At 46.5% G+C, this 25,947-nt stretch overlaps 1 protein-coding gene across 3 annotated transcripts in view; it reads left to right on the top strand.

Moving 5' to 3' along the window:
* The window catches only part of sez6b (seizure related 6 homolog b), a 1,051,857-nt gene that overhangs the window by 1,007,829 nt on the left and 18,081 nt on the right, over window positions 1-25,947 (top strand). For 2 of the 3 annotated variants that reach the window (XM_038814276.1, XM_038814278.1), the window contains 3 exons: window positions 1,807-1,845; window positions 6,505-6,622; window positions 9,239-9,823. In XM_038814276.1, coding sequence (XP_038670204.1) covers window positions 1,807-1,845; window positions 6,505-6,622; window positions 9,239-9,398 — 317 coding nt within the window. In that variant the 3' untranslated portion in view covers window positions 9,399-9,823. Of the gene's footprint in view, window positions 1-1,806; window positions 1,846-6,504; window positions 6,623-9,238; window positions 9,824-25,947 lie in introns of those variants that run through there. The other variant, XM_038814277.1, reaches the window with a different exon arrangement.

Below are 25,947 nucleotides of genomic sequence, written 5' to 3'. Positions count from 1 at the left end.
CTAATGTTTTATCCTACCCTCATTTGTAAAACCATTAGCAGTAATAATCCCTGATGATTCAGTCCAGTTTAATTCATTTTACTGCACTTGACTTGATATGGGCCTGCCTTTAATGTCCCAAGTGTAACTGACAGTTTTCCAGGCTAGGAGGATGTACAGAATCCTGTGTTCCATCATTCAAAGTGCTGATGTTTCATGTTTGTTAAACCATTGGACCATCAAACAAGTACTTGGTGTGAAGAGTGGATCAGAGTCAAAACCATTTCTTTAATATCTTTTTTTCCCTACTTTTTATGGGATGTGGGCATTGCTGACTAGGCCAGCATTTATTTCCTATCCCTAATTGCCCTTGAGAAGGTGGTGGTGAGCTGCCTTCTTAAACCGCTGCAGTCCTCAAGATGTAGGTACACCCACAGTGCTGTTAGGGACGGAGTTCCAAGATTTTGACACAGCGACATTGAAGGACAGCCAATATATTTCCAAGTCAGGAGAGTGAGTGACTTGGAGGAAAACTTCCAGGTGGTGGTTTCCCAGCTATCTGCTGCCGTTGTCCTTCCAGATGGTAATGGTTGTGTATTTGGAAGATGCTGCCTGACAAGCCCTGGTAAGTTCCTGCAGTGCATCTTGTAGATGGTACACACTACTGCTACTGTGCATCAGTGGTGGAGGGACTGAATGTTTGTGGAAGGGGCACTAATCAAGTGGGCTGTTTTGTCCTGGATGGTGTCAAGCTTCTTAAGGGTTGCTGGAACTGCAGTCATCCAGGCAAGTGGAAAGTATTCCGTCACACTCCTGACTTGTGCCTTGGTAGACAATCTTTGGGGTGTCAGCCTGTGAGCTGCTCACTGCAGAATTCCTAGCCTATATTGTAGCCACTGTACTTCTATGGCTAGTCCAGTTCAGTATCTGGTTAGCGGTAACCTCCAGGATGTTGATTGTGTGGGATTCAGCGATGGTAATGCCATTGAATGTCAAGGGACAATAGTTAGATTCACTCTTGTAGGATATGGTCACTGTCTGGCATTCATAGAATCATAGAATTTACAGTGCAGAAGGAGGCCATTTGACCCATCGAGTCTGCACCGGCCCTTGGAAAGAGCACCCTACTTAAGCCCATACATTCACCCTATTCCTGTAACCCAGTAACCCCACCTAACCTTTTTGGACACACAATCTAGCATGGCCAATCCACCGAACCTGCACATCTTTGGACTGTGGGAGGAAACCGGAGCACCCAGAGGAAACCCACGCAGACTCGGGGAGAACGTGTAGACTCTGCACAGACAGTGACCCAAGCCGGGAATCGAACCCAGCTCCCTGGTGCTCTGAAGCAACAGTGCTAACCACTGTGCTAACATGCTATCCCAAATGTTAATTGCCACTTGTTGGCCCAAGCCTGGATATTTTCCAGGTATTGCTGCATTTGGCGATGCATTGCTTTATTATCTGAGGAGTCGCGAATGGTGTTGAACATTGTGCAATCATCTGTGAACCCCATTTCTGACCATATATTGGAAGGTAGGTCATGGATGAAGCAGCTGAAAATGGTTGGGCTCAGGACATAGAAATGAAAAATATGAAAAATATATACCCCCCAAAAACCCTGTAGTTCATGTTACAAAACCAATTTGGATTTAGTCAATTCTTATGTACCATGGAGTCTAATTACACATGGACAAAATCACAGGTTGCCAAGTCTAAGACCCTGTAAAAATCCCAGAATATGTTTCACAAAACTGGACTGTGACTTCAATCACAGTTCTGCTGACACGACTTAAAATGGCATCTATCTGGTTTTCATTTCAGTTACTTTTGACAAGTACTTCAACGACCGTAGACTGGAAGGTAAGAGCATATGTTTGACCCTTAATGCCCTCATGGATGAGTAGTAACAACTGATTTGACCTTAACCCCTCCAACTCTCAAAGAGCAACTTAAATTCATTGGATACTGCTTCTGAAAGAAATACCCCATCAAAAAAGCATTAATTTGTTCTCTAAGTATCTTTTCAATCAGTAAATGTTTTAATTGAGTACCAGCATTTGCAAGTTTAGATATTAGGTTTAAAGGTTTACGGGTCACAATGAAGTGATATTGATTCTGCTGCTGAAATACATAGACTTCCAGTGTTGGATGTAGAGCTAAATCAAATGTGATACATTGGAACTCTGACATGTCTTTCATTTGGACTCCCCCACTCGCCTTATACAAGAATTCTTTGTGAATACTTTGGACTTCTGAATCTTCAAATTGCATCAATCCTTCTCTCATATACTGTTGATTATAAATATAATTTTCTAGAATGATCAGCCACAATGTAGAAGGTGGAATTAGAAAGCCATACTGGTCCACTGACATTTCTGAATGTATATTGTTGCTGAAATAAGCTTAATTGAAATCCTGAATCGTTTCATATTTTGATATGAGGTTTCAAGCCCAGTCCTCACTGGATTCTTTATGCCCATAGGTGTCTCGCATTCCAGAATTACAGATTTTGAAGGTGACGTCGGAGGCAAATGTATCTGACTTCATAAAGCCTCAGAACGCAAACTCCGCCTTTAATATGTAAATCCCCCCCCAGGTGGTTGGTCAAGGCCATCACTTTTGGTTGATAATATTAAGAGTGCACATACCTGACATAGAAGTTCACCCACTGGCAAAGTGTGGGATTCCCACCCCACCAATGTTTCTCAATTGAAATTAAACAGATGGAAAACCTTAGGGAGCAGGAACCCACATTTCCGGCCTGATGCACCATCAATTGGACTCGAGTCGTGAAGAAGTTCCAAATATCAGGCTTTAATGAACTAGTTGTGTGCCCGGCAGTCGACTTACAGAGAAAGGTCGACTGCCGGCTGCTACGGGTTCTTATACCCCGCCTCATAGGAGGGGCTACTGGCGTCTCGGCCAATCGGCGAGCTGTCACATGACTGACCTCAGCCAATTGGCAGTGAGACACATGACCTGCCTGAGCCAATGGACAGCGAGTCCTCTGCACCAATGGCAGCACTACTCTGAGGTACCGTAAACCTCCTAGTCATACCACCACACGGCCTTTGCTTCATGCAGGTGAAGCTGCACTGGAGCATAAGTTCATGAAATGCTATCCCAGTTAAGATGACAGTGGGTCAGATTCAGGAGAAGCATTTCTAACAGTATTTCAATTACAAAGCAGTGGATTAATTGTACTACATCAGCAAACAAGCACATTAGATCAAGATGGGCTATGGATCGCCTGGCCTATGCTCCTTTTATTGCATGAGAAGCTCCAGGGAATATGTGAATGCCAATAATGTACTGTAGTGTTGGCAGTTTATAATTTAAGTAAACTGCAGCTGATTTACTTATTAATCCATGCCAAAAAATGTTTCCTGGTGGCAGGTATTGCTGAGTGTAGTTCACAAGATCAACAAATTATTGAAACCATTCACAAAGTAGAAAGTGTTGGAGGCTCTGGCCTGGCTTTATTGACTAATGAGAAGTGCTTTCAAGTTTTAATGGAGACAGGTGCAAGGTGCTACATCTCAGAAATAGGAAATCGACAACACAGCCAACAGATGTAATTTAAGCGCGCCTGGAGCTTGTTGAAGCTGAATCTGAGAAGAACCTATCATCACGAGGTTTCCATTATGGCAAAACACCACTCACGATTCAAGGAGAAAATCAGGCCTTCATATATTGGAGAGGATTCCAAGCTACGCGGCAGAGATGATACCTAGGGGTCCCCAGTTATCCGGGAAGAATTGTGGAAATTAACTTTTTTCATCAGGGGAGAAAAAAGGTTATTTTTGAGGGGTTGTCTAATAAAGCATTTGAAACGCTGAGGGTTACAGATGATACAGGTTTACACAAAGCGATATGGACTTACTTCATCCTGAGAGTGCAGAAAAGAATCATTGAACTGATCACTGAAGCAACTTTCTGATCCACAGGATGTCCCAAAGCATATTTCAGCCAATTATTTTTTTGCTTCCAAGTTTAGTTACTGCTGTGCAGGAATACAGCAGCCAATTTCTGCACATCCAGGTCCCTCGAAAGCAACACGATAAATAACAATAATCTTTATTGTCACAAGTAGGCTTACATTAACACTGCAATGAAGTTACTGTGAAAAGCCCCGAGTCGCCACATTCCGTGCCTTTTCGGGTACACAGAGGGAGAATTCAGAATGTCCAAATTATCTAAAAGTACGTCTTTCGGGACTTGTGGCAGGAAACTGGAACACCTGGAGGAAACCCATGCAGACACGGGGAGAACGTGCAGACTCTACACAGACAGTGACCCAAGCAAGCAATCGAACCTGGGACCCTGGTGCTGTGAGGCAACAGTGCTACCCACTGGTACTAAATGGCCAATATATTTGGTGGGATTAAATGAGAGATTGTTGTTGACCAGGAGAGAACTCTCCTGCTCTCCTTTGAATAATATCATGAAATTTTTACATCCATCTGACAGGCCTCAGTTTAATGTCACTTCAAAATGACCATACCGCCACCAATATAGTACAGTAAGGTCCCGCCTTTCACGACTTCCTTGTTCGCGTTTTCACTTACCCATTCTTCGTACACATCATTGCCCGTTGCGTGAGCAATGTTTGCTTGTCGGTATTTGAAATGTCCAAATTTTGCAAAAGATCTTTTATTTTAAAATTGCTGTTTTCAAATGCGCGAATCAGATTTGTCTCACTCTTGGCAGGATTCCACTCCCCCCCCCCCCTCCCCCCCAGGATTGCGGCGACAGCTCGCCGTTCGCTGGCGACTGAATTTTCCAGATCCGCCGCTGTCAATGTGGTTTCCCGTCGTCCGCACCCTCGGCATGTAGGTAACCTCCGGCAAGGAGTTGCCGTCGGCAGGGCCAGAAGATCCCGCCAGTGGGAATGGCCAGGAAATCCCGTCCAATGTAATTTTATATCTTATTACAGGTTAACGACTTTGAGAGAAGCAGTGAACACGAGTTTAAACTATGAGAGAGTAGGAATAGACTTATTGATTTGTCTTTATCTCGGAGAATAGTGAGACTCTGAAATATAATGCTGGCTGGTGGGGTGGGTTATCTTTCAGAGGGACCTGGACTAGTTCTTGCCAAGGACACAAATCACATAATACAGAATCTGAGTGTCCATAAATCTTTGTAATCCTTGATTCATGTGACCTCCTTGGCTGGTTTCACTGGGTATCCACTGTGGATAGTAAGTGTAATGCGAGGAACAGTCCAAAGAGTAAACTGAATCCAGAATTAGCTTTTACAATGGCAGCAGATGATGAAGTATCAGCCATAACTCGGTTGCTAACCCGCTTGCCTCTAAGTTACATGGTTCCGGGTTTAAGTGCTACTCCAGGTCTTGAGCACACAAATCAAGGCAAACACTCCAGTGCATTACTGAGGGAGTGTTGTGCTCTCCTAGGCCCTTCTGCTGGATGAAATCCTAAACCAGGCCCTCTGTCTGTGCCAGTGGAATCAAAGGATTGCATAGCACTATTTTGAAGAAAAGCAAAGGAGTTATCCCTGGTGCCCTGGATAATATTTATCCCTCAGTCAACATCAAAAAAAAGATTATCTGGCATTTATCACAATGCAATTTGTGGGTGTTTTCTGTATGCAAACTAGTTTCCGTATTTCCTATATTACAGCAGTGACGACTTTTCAAAAAGTACTTAATTTGCTGTAAACCACCTTGAAATGTTCGGTTGTCAGCCATAGCACTTATTGCGGGCCAGGCTTTAGAGAACCCCAAAGTGTATCATAGAGTTCACCTAACTCATAACTTTGAATAGATTTTGGTTATGGGGAGCACAAGGGCCCACTCTACAGGTGTGATGCAACAGAGGTCTAACGTACTTTTAAAACAAAACAATGTTTCTTATATGAATCCAGTTAACATTTTATAAACACACAGTAAACATCTGAGCAACTATCAACTCGAATACGTCCCCCAAAGAATACAGTACTCTATAAGTAACCCTTAATCTTTCCTCACAACATCCATAAGACAAATACCCTCTTTAACAAAGACAGCAGGTTTAAATTCTCTACTGAGAGCAGTTATCACTATTAAATTGTCAAGTGATCTGAAGACATTCTTTTCATGCAGAGAGAGATCAAAATGACACCTCGTTTGGCTGGATGCAGCTCCAACTCTGAAAACTAAACACACACTGTAGCTGCCAGCTCTTAACGAAAGTAAAAGCGGACAGACAGCCCAGCTCCACCCACACTCTGACATCATGCAGCTATTTGTAAACACCAATTTCTTAAAGATACACCCACTACAGCTATTTGATAAACACCCATTTCTTAAAGGTACTCTTACAAGACATGCTATATAAATGCAAGTCGTTCTTATCTTTTAATTTGAAGTAGAAACATTTCAACCAAGGAAGGCAGGGGAATTAACTCAGTGGAGAGCTATTTAGGAATGTATACTTTACAACTTGTGAATGGTCTATGTGTCCATCGGAAGATGTGTATTATTTAATATGTCTAAGGTACCTGCTTCTCTTGCAGTGGCCAAGCCCGAAGCCTCTCTGAACCAGATGCAAGGAAGCAATATTGCCATTGCGGTATTTATTCCGGTGATTGTCATAGCGCTCCTCATTGGTGGAATCTATTTCTACTTCACAAAGTAAGTCGTTATAGAAAATGCCATGTAATCAACAGAAGCTGAACATAGCAGTGCAGTGTGTTCAGCTTCTGTGGAAGCTCAGTAATAAATTTACATGAAAGCAAGAATTGACTATTAAGAATATTAACAACTAACCTAGCTAAAAACCTGTTTAGAGCACTGTTGGAAGACAATGAAGTTGCATTTTTCTTTGTTCACACTTGTTCAAGTTGTGACACAATATTTTATGAATAGACAGGTGAAAATAATTACTCAGAAATCTGATAAATCTCCCTTAATTCATGAAGGATTCAGTAGGTCCATTCTTCTAATTATTAATAGTGGAATACTTCCACCTAAAATATGACTTAACAAGCTACATCATCTCCTCGGTCTCATTTCAGCAGGAGGACCGCCAAATGTCGAGCATCTTATCTTCATTGTGACACCAGCAGTTCAATGAATGGCATCCAGCTGACACATCAAGGATTACACATTATGGGGTAGAATTTCCACTTTGGGCATGATCAGAAATCTGTGTGTAAAATTGCATTTAAAACTGCGTCACTTTTACCAAAACCGAAATAAGACCAAAACTTAGAAGCAGAACTAGGCCACTCGGCCCATCGAGTCTGCTCGGCCATTCAATAAGATCATGGCTGATCTGATATAATCCTCAACTCCACTTTTCTGCTTTATCCCAACCCTTGATTCCCCTTGCTGATTGAAAATCTTTCTATCTCACCTTTGAACATATTTAACAACCCAGCCTGTACAGCTCTCTACAGTAAAGAATTCCACAGATTCATTACCCTCTGAAAGAAGAAATCCTCATCTCTGTCTTGAATGGGCATTCCCTTACTCTGAGATTATACCATCTCGTCCTAGACTCTCCCAAAAGAGGAAACATCCTCTTAGCATCTACCCTGTCAAGCCCCCTGAGAATCCTATATGTCTTAATGAAGTTGCCTCTCATTCTTCTATATTCCGATGAGTACAGGCCCAACCTGCTCAACCTCTCGCAAGAAAATCCCTCAATATCCAAGATCAACGAGCCTTCTCTGGACAGCCTCCAATACCATGTGTATCTTTCCTTAGATAAGGGGACTAAAACCGTACACAGTATTCCAGCTGAGGTCTAACTAGTGCCTTGTATAGTTTTCGCAGGATTCCCTCATTTCTTACTCCATTCCCTTTGAAATAAAGACCGACATTACATTTGCTTTCCTAATTACCCGCTGATCTTACAAGCTAGCTTTTTGTGATTTATGTACGAGGACCTTCAAATCTCTCTGTGCTGCCGTTTTTCTGCAGTCTTTCTCCATTGAAATAATATTCAGCTCATGGCTCAAGTTTCCACTTAAATTCATTTGCGTAATCACAAGCATTAAAATTCTTCCCTGAACCAATTAAATCAGGCAGCGTAATTGTTATTTTTTTTCCTATTCCTTGATGTATTTAAGAGTCATCTCCTGGTGCAGTTTTATTAATGCAGCTGAAAAGGGTATTTCACAAAACTGTAAGTATTTTGAACATGAGAGTCTAATCCGCTAACTGCAAGCAATCTGATTTTGAAAAGCTGAAACTTACTTTTGAAAACTACACAGAAACATTGATGCATTTCTTGGTATGTGCTGTTTTGTTTCTTGTAGATTAAATACATTTTAGTATTGAAAGGCTTTTAACATGTGTCTTACCAGTTTGTTTGCACCGCAAAAGAAAGCTTAATTTGAAGAGCCTCTTCGCAAAGGGGCACAACTGCAGAAACCCACCACGGAGATTAACTCAGTCTGGACCTGTGGCTGGCATCAAGGGTAATTCTCTCTGAACCAGCACAGAAGATGGTGCAAAGTTGATTTGAGCTGAATCTCAGCTAAGCTGGAAATTCCTCAATCATTTACACTGGCTTGGCTGTTTTTGGGCAATTTGCACTAGTGGACCAGCACAACGACGAGGAAAGTCTATCCCAAAATATCCCTGGCAACAGGAAGTACAGAGAAAATGGGAGTGAACTAACTGGAAAAAAAAAGTCTGTTCTGGGCGGGATTAGGGTGGAGGGGGGTCGTCCCAATCGCTACAAGCGCTTTCTAACAGTACTCTGGGGCGGGGGTAGTTTGGGCCTCAGTGGGGAACGCCCTGCCGAGGCGGCACTCGGTCGCATTTCCTGTACTGAGGATCTCCGCTCCGGGCAGAGGTCGCCTTGGGGGCTCCAGAGATCGGGACATCATTTAAAAATGGCATCCCGATCTCTCGCTACACTGCGGAGATCCAGCAGACAGAACTCCTCAGTGCACTGTCTATGTGTGGCCTCGACCGCACGTTCCACTGCGAGCGCCGGGAAATACGTGACTAAAAGCGCTCGCCATAGGACTTTGTTCCCATTTAGTTAAATCCCATCCCATATATCTCCTTCATGGCACAGGGTCAGATTTTGTTTGATGCAGGACCTGGGATCATTTACCACGTTAAAGGTGCCGTATTAATGCAAATTGTTATTGTAGTATGAGGGTCGAACAACACTCAAGTTTCTGTAAAAACAGAATATTCATAGCCTCTGCCTAACGTGCAATGTTCTTTCTCCAATAAGAGATTTGACTGAACTGAGATTGCCTCTTTTGACTTCCCTTCTCTTTCCAGGTTCCAGGGAAAGTCCACTCTAAGGCTGCCTCTGGCCGGCCCTCATCCCTACAACCACATCACCGTGGAATCGGCATTTGACAATCCCATATACGAGACAGGAGTAAGTAATGAGCCCCTCCAGCTGAGGGATTTGGATCCTGCGCCTGTCCTTACCTGAACGGCTTCCATCACATCACAGTTAACCTCTCATCGGCTGCATGCCATTGGCACGAAACTGTCCTGAAGCCATCAGTCTGTCATCTCACAAGTTCTTTGCATATCTATTTAAAAACCATTACCATTCTAATTTATTTTCAGTATGATCTTTGTTGCAGTTTCAGTGTGACGTTTTGTTGTGTCGGGTTCCGTTTTTTCTTTTAAGTTTCTGTTTCTAGGTACATTCATTTGTTGGAAAACTGCAAAACCTTCTGTATAAGTTAGCACGTTCACGTTTATATTCCTCGTGGTCTCGGCCTGTATACTGCTTTAGAATCGGTTGCGTTTGATGTAAGTGTTATTTTGGTAGTGTCTCTGGGAATCAGGATGCTGAAGGGATGTTGCTGTATTACTGAACGTGCAATAAAGGAGGTTGGATAATTCGAAGTTCAGTCACTCTCAGTTATGGTTGACAGTGAACTAGAAATTTGGTGTTTGTTGAGTGGCCTCAGCAACACAAACTGAGAGGTTTCTCCCTCCAACTCCCGGCTTTCCCAGTATCCAGTACTTGCGGCTGCCTCTCAGGGTTGCAGGCACACTCCCCATGTCTGCGTGGGTTTCACCCCCACAACCCAAAGATGTGCTGGGTTAGGTGGATTGGCCACATTATATTGCCCCTTAATTGGAAAAAGAAAATAATTGGCTGCTTTAAATTAAAAAATAAGGGTTGCAGGCGCACCTGATACATTCGCAATCTGGCCAAAAGAGCCTGTGTTATTAGCAGATGACGAACAAAAGACATCCAGAGTTACTGAAATTAGTTTTGTCCATTTCAAAAAGAATCCAGATGCGCTTTCCGGCCTAAGAAAAATTCTGGAGCATCATCTGATAATTGATTAATACTTTGCAGCCTCTTAAAAACAACTTCCTCAATGGCCATGGGCAGGCCATCTGAGCTCACTGCTCTACAAGGGACCTGAGGTGGGAGGGATGGTCATCAAACACTGACGATCCAGTTCAAAGGCTTTTAAATCACAAGCCTTTGATCACCTATTCAATCATTTATGATTTATCTTGTTCTTTTCCACCTTGGTCCTGTAGGCCTTGTCCCCTTGCCCTCAATTTAATGTTGAGTTTCAGTTTTTTAATCTGTTAAAATATCCATTGTACAATACAGCCCATGATTCAGAATTTTAAAAAGCCGTAAATTATTTAATGAGGAGAGAGGCTGACATTTTGAAATGTTCACTTGCAGGCCTCGTTTTCATCCGTTCACTAATTGGAGCGGGCAAAAAAAAAACTCCAGTCCAGAAATATCCCATCTCTATTTACACACAACAAATTAACAAATCAAAATCACTCCTGTACAGCACAGTGGGTGCACCTATACCACACATTCTGCAGCGGTTCAAGAAGGCAGCTCACTACCACCTTCTCAAGGGAAATTAGGGATGGGCAATAATTGTTAGCCTCGCCAGCTACGCCCACATCCCATGAAGGAATAAAATAAATAAAGCAAAGATGCTCATGTCTACCTTTAACTACAACTGGCAAATGGAGCTATCTGAGGTGAAACCCTGTTTAATTTAGTGTGAGTAAGTAGGGATTGGATATTTTTCACTCTTAGTATGAAATGCCTGGTGTTCACTTATTATTCAGAGACTTTTCCCTTGAGGATGCGTTTGCTCCTACTTCTCGATACAAAGTCATTGCCAAGAAATTTTAAGAGGTATTAACCTCATCATTCTCACAAGTAAAGGGTGAGATTTGGTTTTTTTTCTCTCGCACGTTGTCGCCCAAAACTGAACAAGTAATAACTTGGGAATGACAATCTTTTTACCACGCTCGTTGACAAGAACTTTCTGAGTTATAAAAGAACATGACAAATAAATGTGTGAAGCTTCATTAAAACTGGACCACCAGGGCAGCACGGTGGCCTAGTGGTTAGCACAGCTGCTTCACGGCGCTGAGGTCCCAGGTTCGATCCCGGCTCTGGTTCACTGTCCGTGTGGAGTTTGCACATTCTCTCCGTGTCTGCATGGGTTTCGCCCCCACAACCCAAAAATGTGCAGAGTAGGTGGATTGGTCACACTAAATTGCCCCTTAATTGGAAAAAATAATTGGGTAATCTAAATTTATTTATTTTTAAACTGGACCACCGATCTCAGCGAGTCCTGACTGTTCAATAGTGACACTAACATTTAATCTCACTATTGCTCTGCTTTGCGACTTATACAGGGCATAGCAAGGTGAAATCTTTTTTTAAAAGGCTTTCTGCTGGCCTGTTGCCCAAGCCCCACCTGATGCAGTTTTCAAGTTAGGAAACCAGTCTTCTGACTTGGGACAAAGAAGGGAGCCTTATTAATCTATTCAAATTGGGATCCTGTGACCTGGATAAGACACTGATGACATTTTAGCACTTCCACGCACTAGGTGTAATATAGCCTAACCAGCAATCCTACAAGAAACCGATGGAGGCCTTTTGAAAATTGCTCCAGGCTAACTCATCAGGTAGCAATGAATGTTCCACCTCGTCCATAGCCAAGATCATCCCAACCATAGCCAGAGCATCCAAGCCACCATCGTTCCACCTCCCCCACCCACCCACACCCTGCCCCCATCACCCCACTTTGTGGGGGCCCCCAGGCACCTTATTTGAATGCTGCTGGCACAACTCCACCAAAGCTCACCAGGTTTCCAATGAACCCACAACAGCAGCCTGTCAGAATTGATTGGACATCCTGCCACCGACATTGAGGAGGTGGGGAGAACATCCTGGCAATTGCTCACCTGACCTGTGGCCCAATCAAAAATCAGCCTCCACGTTTCCTGTATATCGTAAAAATACCCTCTGTATACAGGTGTTTTACTTGTTTGCATGTAATTCCTCTGCTATTTTTAGTGGGTGGCATGGTAGCACGATGGTTAGCACTGTTGCTTCACAGCGCCAGGGTCCCAGGTTCGATTCCCGTTTGGGTCACTGTCTGTGCGGAGTCTGCACATTCTCCCCGTGCCTGCGTGGGTTTCCTCCGGGTGCCCGGGGTTCCTCCCACAAGTCCCGAAAGGCATGCTTGTGAGGTGAATTGGACATTCTGAATTCTCCCTCGGTGTACCTGAACAGGCGCCGGAATGTGGCGACTAGGGGATTTTCACAGTAACTTCATTGCAGTGTTAATGTAAGCCTACTTGTGACAATAATAAAGATTATTATTATTATTAGTGGACACTCGAACACTTTGAAAATAACTTGGTATTAATTCCAAAAAAATAACAGAAAAGAAGTTTCATGAAAATGTCTGAAGTGTTTCGTTTACTAAGATTGTCCAGAACAATTTCATTCCACTGACCTTTGCTTAAAACCTGTCCAAAGCAAAGTGAAAAATATGCCAATGGAGCCAAGGAAGCAACATTTAATCACCTTCAGTGGAGAGCAGTGAGATGTCAAAGTCAGCTGGCAGACTATGTAGTCAAGGAATGTAAAAGTGTTTGCCTCTTCACAAATGCTGTTGCACCCACAGTGCAGACAGATTCCATGTTAGATTCCTTGAGAGAAATTTTCCAAGATGGCGCTCTGCTGCATTGAGTAAAAAAAACATTAATGCATTCCTGATTTTCCAATTAGCCAATGTGTGAGACCCGCGCTAATTGCACGGGTGACTGGGAAAATGACGTCCTGGCGTTCAGTGGGCAGTCAGGATGTAATCTTAGAATCATATCGTAGAATCGTAGAATTTTCAGTACAGAAGGAGACCATTCAGCCCATCAGGTGCACCGGCCCCTGGAAAGAGCAGCCCATCCCAGTAACCCCATCTAACCTTTTTGACACTGAGGTGCAATTTAGCATGGCCAATCCACCTAACCCGCACATCTTTGGACTGTGAGAGGAAACTGGAGCACCCGGAGGAAACCCACGCAGACACGGGGAGGAAGTGCAAACTCCACACATACAATCATCCGAAGCTGGAATTGAATCCGGAACCCTGGATCTATGAGGCAGCAGTGCTAACCACTGTGCTACTGTGCCGCCATTCGTGTGACAATTTATCTAGTCACCAGCCTGAATCAAAGTATTAAAGCAGTGACTCCCACAAAAATTCAAACCCCAGTCAAAAGCAAACTAAAATTCTTCAAAATGTTAGATTTACACTCACCTATAAATAGATCTACTGTAGTATATTTATTCTGAAGAGAGTATTTTGCAAGATTGAACTGTGTGGAAGAAAATGATATGTTGCTCTACTTTGAATCCATTCTCTATTGTTAAAAATGATTGTTATTTGCAAGGTGGTGATTTATTTTTCCAACCAGGTTGACTGACAAATTAGGCTTCAAGATGGAAACAGTAATGACCAAAACATACGCCAAGTATTACCATATTATTAATTAATTCTAGTTATTGATTTGGTGTTATTTAGTTTGCGAACCTCCAGGAGAATACACAATTGTAAATACGATGTGTGTGCCGGGGGAAGGGGGGGGAGGAATCTGTATATTCAGTCCAATAGCTTTATTTGCAATGGAACGTTTGGAATATTAAAAATTAAACACAAACACCTAATACCAGTCAAACTAAAGTATTGTACCATATGCACAAAGATTTACTCCCAATTTATTTGTTATTTATTATAAGAAAACTGCGCCAAACTGGATTACGTGACTGCTAATTAATATGGTCTCTAGTAACTGTGGATGAATACTAATTTATTATTAAAGTGTGTGGCACCTGTTTATTTTGTTTGCTGTTGTTTCTTACTCTTCATTCATTTTGCAATTTTGTTTATGGGCTACCTGGGGCTGGATTGTGAAATATTCCCGTCACCATTTTCTGTGGCAGAGAACGAGCAACCCAACACAAAGAGTTAACAGCTCCCTCTTCCTCAAAATTAAGTTATGGAGCTAGTTTTGAGCCAATTACATTTCGTCTTTGGCTTCCTAAGGGCTTCCCTATGACTTGCAGTGATTACCATTGTGAACTATAATAGACGTCTCCACGACACCAAAATCTATCGCTCAAGTAACCATCTCACTTGACTGTGAGTTTAGCACATCAGCAGGTCAAGAGGCGTGAAAGAGATTGGCACAAATCCGGCTGGCACAGTGGCTATGACTCCGAACTGAAAACAAATTTGGCTTCACTTGGTCCTCAAGCCAACACAAATTTTATTGGCCTCACACAAAAAAAAATGGCTGCTTAGCTCTGCCCTTGTCCAGCTCAGATATTTGTTATCGCCTCATATTTCTTCCTTTAGTTTTGGCCATTACCTTTCTCTACACATATTAATCCTGATACAGCCATTGCCTTGATCCGTCAGTTTTTTCTTTATGTTAATGAGGCACTCGAAAATGCCCCTCACTGATCATTGTACAAATGTCTCTATTTGGGCTGGGGGTGGGGGGTTGGCAGTGCCAGAAAATGTTAGCGGCTCCATATCTGGGAGACTGTCGTAGAATCTCACCCCATTACAGTCCTTCATGAACCATTACTGTCCCCATGGTAAGAACTGAAGAGCCCTTCTGGGATTAAAAGTCAGTCATCAGATGATGACAACAGAAACAAGACCAGACTTCATAAACCATTGTATGTGAAGAAAATGGTGGTTTAGCGAATGGACCAATTTTCCTGTTTCCTGTGCTGTGTACCAATGTGGTTTGATAAGGCAGAGGGATTGGTTATGGAGTGCTCCATAGTTAGAGATAGCACTCCAGCAAAGATGGTATAAATATGATGGGCCAAATGGGCTCTTTTAATGAACCATCTATGGTTCTAATCAACTTTTCTAAATAACAATTTACAGCATTGTGATCTTGATGGTTTAAAAATCCAATTTGTATTATTTACATCACTTTTCCTACGAGGGCCCCCCAGCACCATCCATTTCTTGGTCCACAGAGTAGATGGAGACAACCAAATAAGAGGCGGGCGCTGCAGAGTCAGAAAGACAAACACGAGGATGCCTCAAAATGGAGGCACTGTCAGATGCCTTCTGCAAGTTTGAAAGTGAAGAAGCCAATAGTTGGTAGGGCCATTTGTGTGGAGGAGGAGCCCACTTGAAGGATTGGCTTTGGTCATGACTGGCCTTCCATCCTTTCAATCTCAATATTGGAGTGTTGCGTTTCTGGTTTCGGTGGTCCAATCACACACTTCCAAGGAGCCACCCGCTAGACAATCATTGGGAGGCCACTCTGATGGTAAGGAACTGCTGCCCCCTTCACAAATGGTGCCCAGTTGGGGCCTTAATTGATTTAATTGGCTGCCTGCTCCTTGGAGCGAGCTGCCGATTTTGTATGCAGCACACTCCTGGGAAATTTGCACAGAGGCGGGACAGTGTCGGTGAACTATCTCTACGTGCAGCTATCTGAATTTCCACATGCCCTTGCCTCCAAAGCCACAGTGCTGAGACAATTCAACCTTAGAGTGGCGCTCATTCTGCAGAGAGATATTTTGGATCAATGCTGTATATTAGGAATGCAGACCTTGATGTGGTCATTTATCAGATTAATAAAATACCATACCCTGAGAAACGGGGTTGATGGTACAAGTGTTCTTGTAATATAAATCAAGCCATCCAACAAGAACATTACACCAATCTCTTAGGTAGGAAGGAGGATCTGGTCCTAAATTCCAAATTTAGGGAACTAGGTAAAAGATTAGCAAGCAGCATCTCAAATGCAGTAATCGCCGGTTTAGTCCCAGTGCCACGTGCAAGTGAGTACAGAACTAGGAGGATGAATGTGTGGCTGGAAAGGTGGGGCAGAACGGAGGTCTTTAGATCGCTGATACACTGGGACTGGCTCTGGGGGAGGTGGTACCTGTACAAGCTGGACGGGTTGCAACTGAACAGGGTTGGGATCGAATTCCATGTGGAGCGGTTTGCTAGTGCTGTTGGAAGGGCTTTACCTAACTCAGGAGTATGGGAACCAAGAGAGAATATTGAAGAGTAATTGCCAGGGTGTTCAAAATACTGGGAGAGACCGATAGCACTAGTATAGAGATTAGTACGTTAATAGGTGGAGTTGGTGTACGGTAGAAAGTAATGAAGCCTAAATCAGGGCTACTGTGCGCGTATGTGTGCGCATGAAATATAGTGAATAGGTTTGCGGAGTTACAAATGCGGATTGCCATGTAGAAATATGGGGCAGAATTTCACGCACCACCCAAGCGGCTTCTGAGGGTGGGGGCGGAGTGTAAAATTACATCAATGGGATACCCTCTGGGATCCCACCCAACCGACCCAATCGCAATTTCATGGTGGACAAGACCTTGGGCAGAACCTCCCTTTCCCCTATTAGGGTCAGGAATCACTCTTGACTGTCAAATTCTGTGTCACTTCGACTAGGTGCTGGGAGTTTAATCAATGCTTTATGAATTGTATTCCTGTCCACATTTTACCGAAAATCCAAAACTAGTTTCAAGCTGACAGTTCCAACCTGTGCTCGGGCCAATGCCAGGGGCAGGTCCTAGTGGGAGTCCCCTAGTGGCAGGGGAGGGGGCATTGGTTTGTTGTACAGAGGGCGAAGGGAGAGTGCTGGCTATACTTCTGCAGTGTTGGTGGGGAAGATGAATGCCAGCGGTGAATGTGGGGAGAGCGAGCAGAATACAGGAGATGATTGTTGGTGGAGGGGGAGAGTCCCTGATACTTCCATGATGGGGGGGCTGGGGACCATTCGCAGCAGTGCTGATCGGGGCACCCTTAAAGATGGTGCCCGATCTATTTGGAGCTTGTTGCCAGCACTATGAGGCCCTGCCCTGCCAGAGTGCTGGTGTAAACCAGGCCCACTCATTTGTTTTCTCTAAGAGGCTCAGATCTGTGCAACTGGAGAGTTACAGGACAGTTTTCTGTCTGAGCCTGGTACTTAGCCAAATTCAGGTAAAATTCCACCCCACATAAATGGTTTTGGTGGGAGACATATACCCAGTTTTAACCAGATGCACTTGGAGTGTGAGCTAATGTCTGGAATGGTGATGATAGAAATTGTCCAGAAGTTACCTGTAGATGAAGTTGACTTCCTTCCGGGAAATTATTTAGTCAGAGCGAAAGTATGTGCTTCTCCCATAATTACAGATAGTCCAAGTGAGGTTAAACAGATGGAAAAGATTCCAGGAATTTTTCCTTCATGTGTGATAACCTGAGCAATGGCTAAGCAAAGTCCATCGTCAGAGGTCAAAGTGATACCATGGACAGGTACTTGATTCGCTGGAACTTTCTTCAAAGACTTCGATTATCCAAAGAAGATGTTTCACAAATCTTCTCTAGTTGTGATTCAATAAGCCGATCCATGTGAAGTAAGATAGATCAGCGCAAACTGAAGCTGAGGAAGTTTCAGAATGTTATTAACTTGAAGATGGGGGTCGAATGAAGAAGTGAAGACCTCCTCGCTTACCTGCCGATGAAGAGTGTACGGTTATTCATCAGGCAGTGGTCCGTCCAAATATCATAGGGATGTGGAAAACACAAACGCAGATTAACAGTTTTACTGGTTGGGTCCTCAAAAGAACATGCTACATTTTTGTAAAACATGCCATTTCATTCAGTAGGATGTCAGTAGACTGTGTAGAACCATTCCCAAAGATGACACTGGGGCACCAGTATATCCTTGCTATTATGGATATGACAACTCGATTTCCAGAGGCCATGTCTTTAAGAATAATTACAACTAAGGTAGTGGTAGGGAAGCAATCCCAATTATTTTACCCAATACGGGTTACCAATGGAGATCCAGTTGGATTAATGTTCCAAATTTATGTCTAAAATTTTTCAAAACATAATGGGCGCGATTCTCCGCTGCCCACGACGGGTCGGTGAATAGCGGGCCTTCCCGACATTTTTCCCGCCCTCCCGCTATTCTCCCCCCCCCCCCCCCCCCCCCCCACGGCCGCCCCACGACACGAATCGCTGCTCGCCGTTTTTTACGGCGAACAGCGATTCTCCCCAGGCCGATGGGCCGAGTTCCCAGGCCTTTACGGCCGTTTTCACGAACGCAAACACACCTGCTCTCACCGTTCGTGAAAACGGCCGCAAAGTGCCGTCCCGGACAACCATGGCACCGATTGGCACGGCCGTGGTGCGGCCGTGCCAAGGGTGGCATGGGCCTGCGATCGGTGGGCACCGATCGCGGGCAGCGGGTCCGATACCCGCGCACTATGTGTTCTTCCGCCGCCCCGCAGGATCAGTCCGCGGGGCGGCTGAGGGGCATGACGGCCCGCGCATGCACGGGTTTGACGCGTCTGCGTGATGACCTCATCCGCGCATGCGCGGCTGACGTAATTGTGCGCGTCAGCCGCCGTGACGCTTGGCACGCGGACTTAGCGACGGTCGCTAAGCCCGCGATGCCGTGCTTCACGGGGCCGCGTTGCTAGCCCCGCCCGGGGGGGGGGAATCGGGTCCTGGGAGGGGGCGCGGAGGCTGCCGTGAAACACGGCCAGTTTCACGGCAGCCTTTACGACTCGCCGCATTTGTGGAGAATCACGCCCAATGAGTAGTTTGTAGTTTGGGGATAAAACAGTTAAGTTCACCAGCATATCGTCCGCTGACACAGGGACCTTTGGAGAGGCATCATCAAACTCTCAAACAATTATCAAAGCATGTTGTCATGGGACTTCCGGTGGCGGCTATGAAGGAGTAAGTCGCACATTTGGTGGCTCCCGCTTGTGTCGGACTTTTGGACCTTTTTCCCCGATTTTCTTACTGGACTTGATTTGAAAAATCGATGACAGAGGCAATTGTGTACTGAATTCCCACATCGGTGCATGGAGAGGAGGAGTAGAAATGCTCGTAAAGGCAGACACAGAAAGACAGAGAAGGCTTGGGCTGAAGCTGCAGCGGGAGACAGCATGGCGGAGGACCCGACCTCTGGCTTGTCGACCCAACGATCAATGGAGCAGCTGATGCAATTTATCCAGGAGGGCTTTGCCAAGCAGAAGCGGGACTGCTTGGATCCAATTAAAGAGTCAATTGCACGGCTGGAGCTTAGATTGGTTGCCCAAGATTGGGTGATCCAGGAAGTAGAGAAGGCGCTAGCTGACCAGGAGGAACATCAAACCGCAGTGGAACTGGAGGTGGGGATGCTGAGCGACCAGCAGAAAAGGCTCCTGGAGAAGGTGGAGGACCTAGCGAATAGGTCCTGCCGGCAGAACTTGAGAATCGTTGGGCTCCCGGAGGGGTCCGAAGGAGCGGACGCTGGGGCATACATCGCTGACATGTTTGAGAAGCTGCTAGGGGATGGGGCATTCTCCCGACCCTTGGAGGTGGACAGGACTCACAGAGCGCGCGTGAGGAAGCCGTGAATGGGAGACCCCCCGAGGGCAATGGTGGTGAGATTCCACAGGATTTTGGATAAGGAGCGTATTTTACAGTGGGCCAAGTAGATACGGAGCTCTAAATGGGAGAACAGTATCCTGCAGATCTATGAGGACCTGAGTGCGGAGGTGGCCATGAGAAGAGCGGGCTTTAACCAGATCAGGGCGACCCTTTTTAAGGAAAAGGTGAAGTTCGGACTGCTGTACCGGCCCATCTCTGGCTCATGTATGAGGAGCAACATTTTTATTTTGAGTCACCTGAGGAAGCGCTGGACTTCAGGAAAAAGAAAGGACTGGTGGTGAACTGAGAATTTTTGAACTTTGCTGCAACGTTCATGGTTGAAAAGTTTCTTGTTTTTTGTTTTGTGGACGCTATTTGTAATGCCTTCTGTATTGATTTGGGGCCAGTTGCAGAGCTGAGTGAGTTCAAGTTTACATTTGCACTGTTTGGGGAGGGAGGCGTGTTTGTTCAGATGCTGGATCTGTTGCTTGATCTTTTCTTCGTTTAGCGAGGAGTTTTTTTCTGTCGGGCAATTGTGTTGGGATTGTTTGTCATTTGAATATGTGTGTATAAGCGTGGGGGAAGGTGGGGAGGGAACAATAGGTGGGAGAATGTCTGGCACTGGGGACGCTGCAGGAGACGCACCTTAGAGTAGCTGACCAGAATAGATTAAGGAAAGGTTGGGTTGGACAGGTTTTTCACTCGCGACTAGACTCGAAGATTAGAGGGATCATGATCCTGATCAACAAGCGGGTGGTATTTGAGGCGGGAAGAATAGTTTTGGATGTGAGAGGTCAGTACATTATGGTCAGTGGGAAATTGGAGGGGGTGCAGGTGGTACTAGTAATTGTGTATGCGCCAAATTGGGACGATGTGGAGTTTATAAAGAGGATGCTGGGGAAGATACCGGACCTGGAATCGCATAGCATGGTGGTTAGCACAATTGCTTCACAGCTCCAGAGTCCCAGGTTCGATTCCTGGCTTGGTTCACTGTCTGTGTGGAGTCTGCACATTCTCCCCGTGTGTGCGTGGGTTTCCTCCTGGTGCTCCGGTTTCCTCCCACAGTCCCAAGATGTGGCAGGTTAGGTGGATTGGTCATGCTAAAAAATTGCCCTTAGTGTCCAAAATTGCCCTTAGTGTTGGGTCGGGTTGCTGGGTTATGGGGATGGGGTGGAGGTGTGGGATTGGGTAGGGTGCTCTTTCAAAGAGCCGGTGCAGACTCGATGGGCCTAATGGCCTCCTTCTGCACTGTAAAATTCTATGATAAGTTGGTCATGGGAAGGGAGTTATTGACCCTGGGTGGGGGGGGGGGGGGGGGTGGGTGGGGGGGGTGGGGGGGGTGGGGTGGGGGGTGGGGGGGGGGGCTGGATCCATGGAGATTTGGGCAGCCGAGGGTGAAGGAGTTCTCCTTCTACTCACACGTGCATAAAGTGTACTCCCGGATTGATTTCTTTATTCTGAGCAGGGCCTTACTGACGGGGGTGGTGGACACGGGGTACTCAGCGATCACAATCTCAGACTACGCCCCGCACTGGGTTGACCTGCAGGTTAGTAAAGGCAGTAACCAGCACCCGCACTGGGGGTTAGACGTGGGCCTTCTAGCTGCCGAAGAGGTGTGCGGGCAGATGAGGAAATATATTCAGAACCAGCTGGAAGTCAACGACACGGGGGAAATTTCGGCAGCGGTGGTCTGGGAAGCATTGAAGGCGGTGGTTAGAGGGGAGCTGATCTCGATATGGGCCTACAGGCCGAAGGTAGACAGGGCAGAGACGGACCGACTGGTAAAGGAGATACTACAGGTCGACAGGAGGTATGCAGAGACCCCAGAGGCAGGACTTTTAAGGGAACAGCGGAGACGACAGGCGGAGTTTGGCTTGTTAACCACAGGGAGGGCGGTGGAGCAGCTGAGAAATGCGAGGGGGGCGATTTATGAGCATGGAGAGAAGGAAAGCAGAATGCTTGCACAGCAGCTTAGAAAGAGGGAGGCAGCCAGGGAGATAGGGAAGTAAAGGGTGGCGATGGGAACCTGGTTGGTGACTCAGCAGGGGTGAATAAGGCGTTTAAGGAGTTTTATAGTAGGCTGTATGGGTCGGAACACCCAACGGGGCCGAGGGGATGAGGCACTTCCTAGGGGGGCTGAATTTCCCAAAGGTGGACGGGGAGCTGGTGGAAGGGCTGGAAGCCCCGATTGGAATAGAAGAGATACCGAAGGGTCTGAGGCCATGCTGGCAGGTAAAGCCCCGGGGCCGGACGGGTACCCAGTGGAGTTTTTTTTAATCATAGAATTTACAGTGCAGGGAGGCCACTCGGCCCATCGAGTGTGCACCGGCTCTTGGCAAGAGCACCCTACCCGAGGTCAACACCTCCACCCTATCCCCATAACCCAGTAACCCCACCCAACACTATGGGCAATTTTGGACACTGAGGGCAATTTATCATGGCCAATCCACCTAACCTGCACATCTTTGGACTGTGGGAGGAAACCGGAGCACCCAGAGGAAACCCACGCACACACGGGGAGGATGTGCAGACTCCGCACAGACAGTGACCCAAGCTGGAATCGAACCTGGGACCCTGGAGCTGTGAAGCAATTGTGCTATCCACAATGCTACCGTGTAAATAGTTCTCTGAGATATTGGGGCTGTTGTTGATGAGGACATTCAATGAGGCAAGGGAGAGAGGGGTGCTTCCCCCGACGATATCACAGACCACGGTTTTGCTGATCCTGCAGAGGGACAAGAACCTGGAGCTGTGTGGGCCCTACAGGCCGATATCCCTATTGGACTCCAAACTGCTGGCAAAAATTTTGTCCTCTAGGATTGAGAATTCTGTTCCGGACGTTATTGGGGAGGACCAGACAGGGTTTGTTAAGGGAAGGCAGTTGGGGGCCAATGTAAGGCTATTAAACGTGATCGTGATGCCCCCAGAAGGTAGGGAGGTGGAGGTAGTGGTCGCAATGGACGCAGAGAAGGCCTTTGATCGAGTAGAATGGGAATATCTGTGGGAGGTACTGGGACCGTTCGGATTTGGGCGAGAAATTATTGACTGGGTCAGGTTGCTGTATCAGGCTCCTGTGGCGAGCGTACGGACAAATAGAACAACATCGGACTACTTTAGACTGCACCGGGGGACGAGACAGGGATGCCCCCCTCTCCCCACTGTTGTTCGCGTTAGCCATACAGCCGCTGACAATTTCACTGAGAGCCTCAAGGGGCTGGAAGGGGCTGGTCCGGGGGAGCGGGGGGGGGGGGGGGGGGGTGGAGCACAGAGCCTTTACGCAGACGACCTGCTCCTGTATGTATCGGACCCAATAGAGGGGATGGAAGAAATCATAAGGATTCTGGGGGGAATTTGGCCGGTTTTCGGGGTACAAGCTAATTATGGGGAAAAATGAGATGTTTGCGGTCAAGGTGAAGGGTCAGGAGAGGCGACTGGGGGAGCTGCCGTTTAGATTAGTAGGGGGAAGCTTTAGGTATCTAGGCATCCAAGTGGCGCGGGAATGGGAATGGCTGCACTAGCTAAGTCTGGCCCGACTAGTAGACCAAATGAAGGACGATTTTCGGAGGTAGGACATGCTCCTGCTTTCACTAGACGGGAGGGTGTAGACGGTGAAGGTGACTGTTCTCCCGAGATTCCTGTTCGTGTTTCAATGTCTCCCCATCTTTATTCCGCGGTCCTTTTTTAAACGGGTCAACAAAGTGATGACTGGCTTTGTATGGGCGGGCAAGACCCTGCCAGTAAGGAGAGGGATGTTTGAGCGGAGCCAGGGGAGGGCGGGCTACGCTACCAAACTTCAGTAACTACTATTGAGCGGCGAATATAGCCATGATCAGGAGGTGGGTAGTGGGGAGGGTCGGCATGGGAGCGTATAGAGGCAGCTTCATGTAAGGGCACCAGTTTAGGGGCGTTGATAATGGCGCCTCTGCCGTTTCCGCCGGCATGGTACTCCACCAGGCCTGTGGTGGTGGCGGCCCTGAGAGTCTGGGGGCAATGGAGTAGGCATGTGGGAGCAGGGAGAGCATCGGTTTGGTCTCCAATCTGTAATAATCACCGGTTTGCCCTGGGAAGGATGGATGGGGGGTTTTGGAGATGGCAGAGAGCAGGGATTGAGAGGATGGGGGATACGTTTATAGAGGGGAGCTTTCAGAGTATGAGGGCGCTGGAGGAGAAATTGGGATTGGCGAGGGGAAACAAATTCAGGTACTGCAGGTCCGGGACTTCCTACGCAGACAGGTTTCAACCTTCCCACTCCTATCACCAAGGGGGGATACAGGACAAGGTAGTTTCCAGAGGGTGGGTGGGAGAAGGGAGGGTCTCTGACATTTACAAGGAACTCATGGGGTCAGAGGAGACGCAGACCGAGGAGCTGAAGCGCCAGTGGGAGGAGGAGCTGGGAGGAGAGATGGAGGATGGTCTATGGGCGGACGCGTTGCATGGAGTCAACGCATCCACAACATGCGCCAGGCTCAGCCTGATACAATTCAAGGTCGTTCACCAGGCTCACATGACAGTGACCCGGATGAGCAGGTTCTTTGGGGTGGAAGACAGGTGTGCAAAATGTGCGGGAGGACCAGGGAACCATGTCCACATGTTCTGGACATGTCCAACGATTAGGGGATTCTGGCAAGGGTTTGCAGATGTCATGTCCACGGTGTTAAAAACGAGGGTGGCACTGAGTCCGGAGGTGGCGATTTTCGGGGTGTCGGACGACCCGGGAATCCAGGAGGAGAAAGAGGCAGACGTTCTGGTATTTGCTTCCCTGGCAGCCCGGAGACGGATACTATTAGCTTGGAGGGACTCAAAGCCCCTGAAGTCGGAGACCTGGCTATCGGACATGGCTAGCTTTCTCTGTTTGGAGAAAATCAAGTTCGCCTTGAGAGGGTCTCTGTTAGGGTTCGCCTGGAGGTGGCAACCGTTCGTCGACTTCTTTGCGGAAAATTAATCATCAGCAGAAGGGGGGGGGGAGTTAGTTTAGTTTAGAGTAGGGGGCTAATAAAGGTGGGACCAGTAAGGGAGGAAGACGACTTTTGCACTACGTTTATCAATTCATGTATATTTATTTTGTTGTCGCTGTAAAACCAAAAAATACCTCAATAAAATGTTTATTTTTTAAAAAGCATGTTGTCATGAATATCCCCATGCTTGGGACAAATTGTATTTGGTACCAAATGAATCTGCTGATTTTAGTCCTTTTGAATTAATTTATGGACCTGAAGGGCACGTTTCAATGACTTCATTGCGCTCAGTGCGGAACAGGATGCAACGGATGAATCGCACGCAAGGACCAAATTGGGCCCCACGCTACTCCAATTGCAAGTCACCTGACTCGCTCTGTCTGGTGCGATCTGGATCTTGCCCAGTGAGGACATCCAGATCTGCATATTATCATCCGGCGCCTGGGACTCATCGGCCATGCCTGGGCGACCTCGCCAGGGTGCCATTTAGTACTGGGCCACACAAACGTGGTCTAGTCATTATGGCACTTAGGGGCATTGTCTAGGCCATTAGAGACCTCCAGGTGGTCAGGGACAACGCGGGATGGCACCCTGGCACTTCCCCTGGTAACTGGACACCTGGGCACTGCCGGGATGCCCAGGTGCCAAGGTGCCAACTTGGCACTGCCACAGGTCTTGGCCAAGGAGAGCCTTTTTAGGCAGAGGGAGGGTGAGAGGCATTTCTGGCGTCATCCCCAAGGTTTGGGAGGGGGGTGTTGGGGAGGGTCAAAAGAGCAGCGGGGGGGAGAGGCCTGAAAGAGGGATGGGGAAAGATCGGGGCTGCCAGTCAATCTGGTGCCCCAATCTGCGAGGAGCCTCACCAGCAGGAAATCCCTTTAAGTGTGGCCTCAGCGGGCAGACACTCCCAAGGCCAATGCTGGCAAAATGCCGTTGGATAGCGGATGTTTCTCGGTGCTTCAGCTGCCACGAAACATCCAGCTATACAGGCCGTTCAGCGGACTTTAACTTGAGGCGACTGAATCGCGCCCGAGATAAGAGATCCTCTGAAACTAATCAAAGAGATTTTTTTAGGACAGAGGGACAAATCCTTTGTGTTAGACTATGTGTCCGTGTTCCAGGAACGACGCACAGGAGCCTGCAAAATGACACACCTTAACGTTTTTTCAAATAAAGTTGAAGATAAGCAAGCTGAGACCTGAATATTACAATCAGGGAAGTGTTAGGGTTATTGACTTATTGGAATCTCTGAAAGCCCAGTTCAGTTGTCCGTACAAGGTAATGAAGAGTCTTGGTAAAGTAAATTATTTGATCGACACCC

Source organism: Scyliorhinus canicula, chromosome 12 (assembly GCF_902713615.1).
Source record: "Scyliorhinus canicula chromosome 12, sScyCan1.1, whole genome shotgun sequence".
In the NCBI taxonomy this organism is placed as follows: domain Eukaryota; kingdom Metazoa; phylum Chordata; class Chondrichthyes; order Carcharhiniformes; family Scyliorhinidae; genus Scyliorhinus; species Scyliorhinus canicula.
This window is presented reverse-complemented; position numbering and strand designations above follow the sequence as displayed.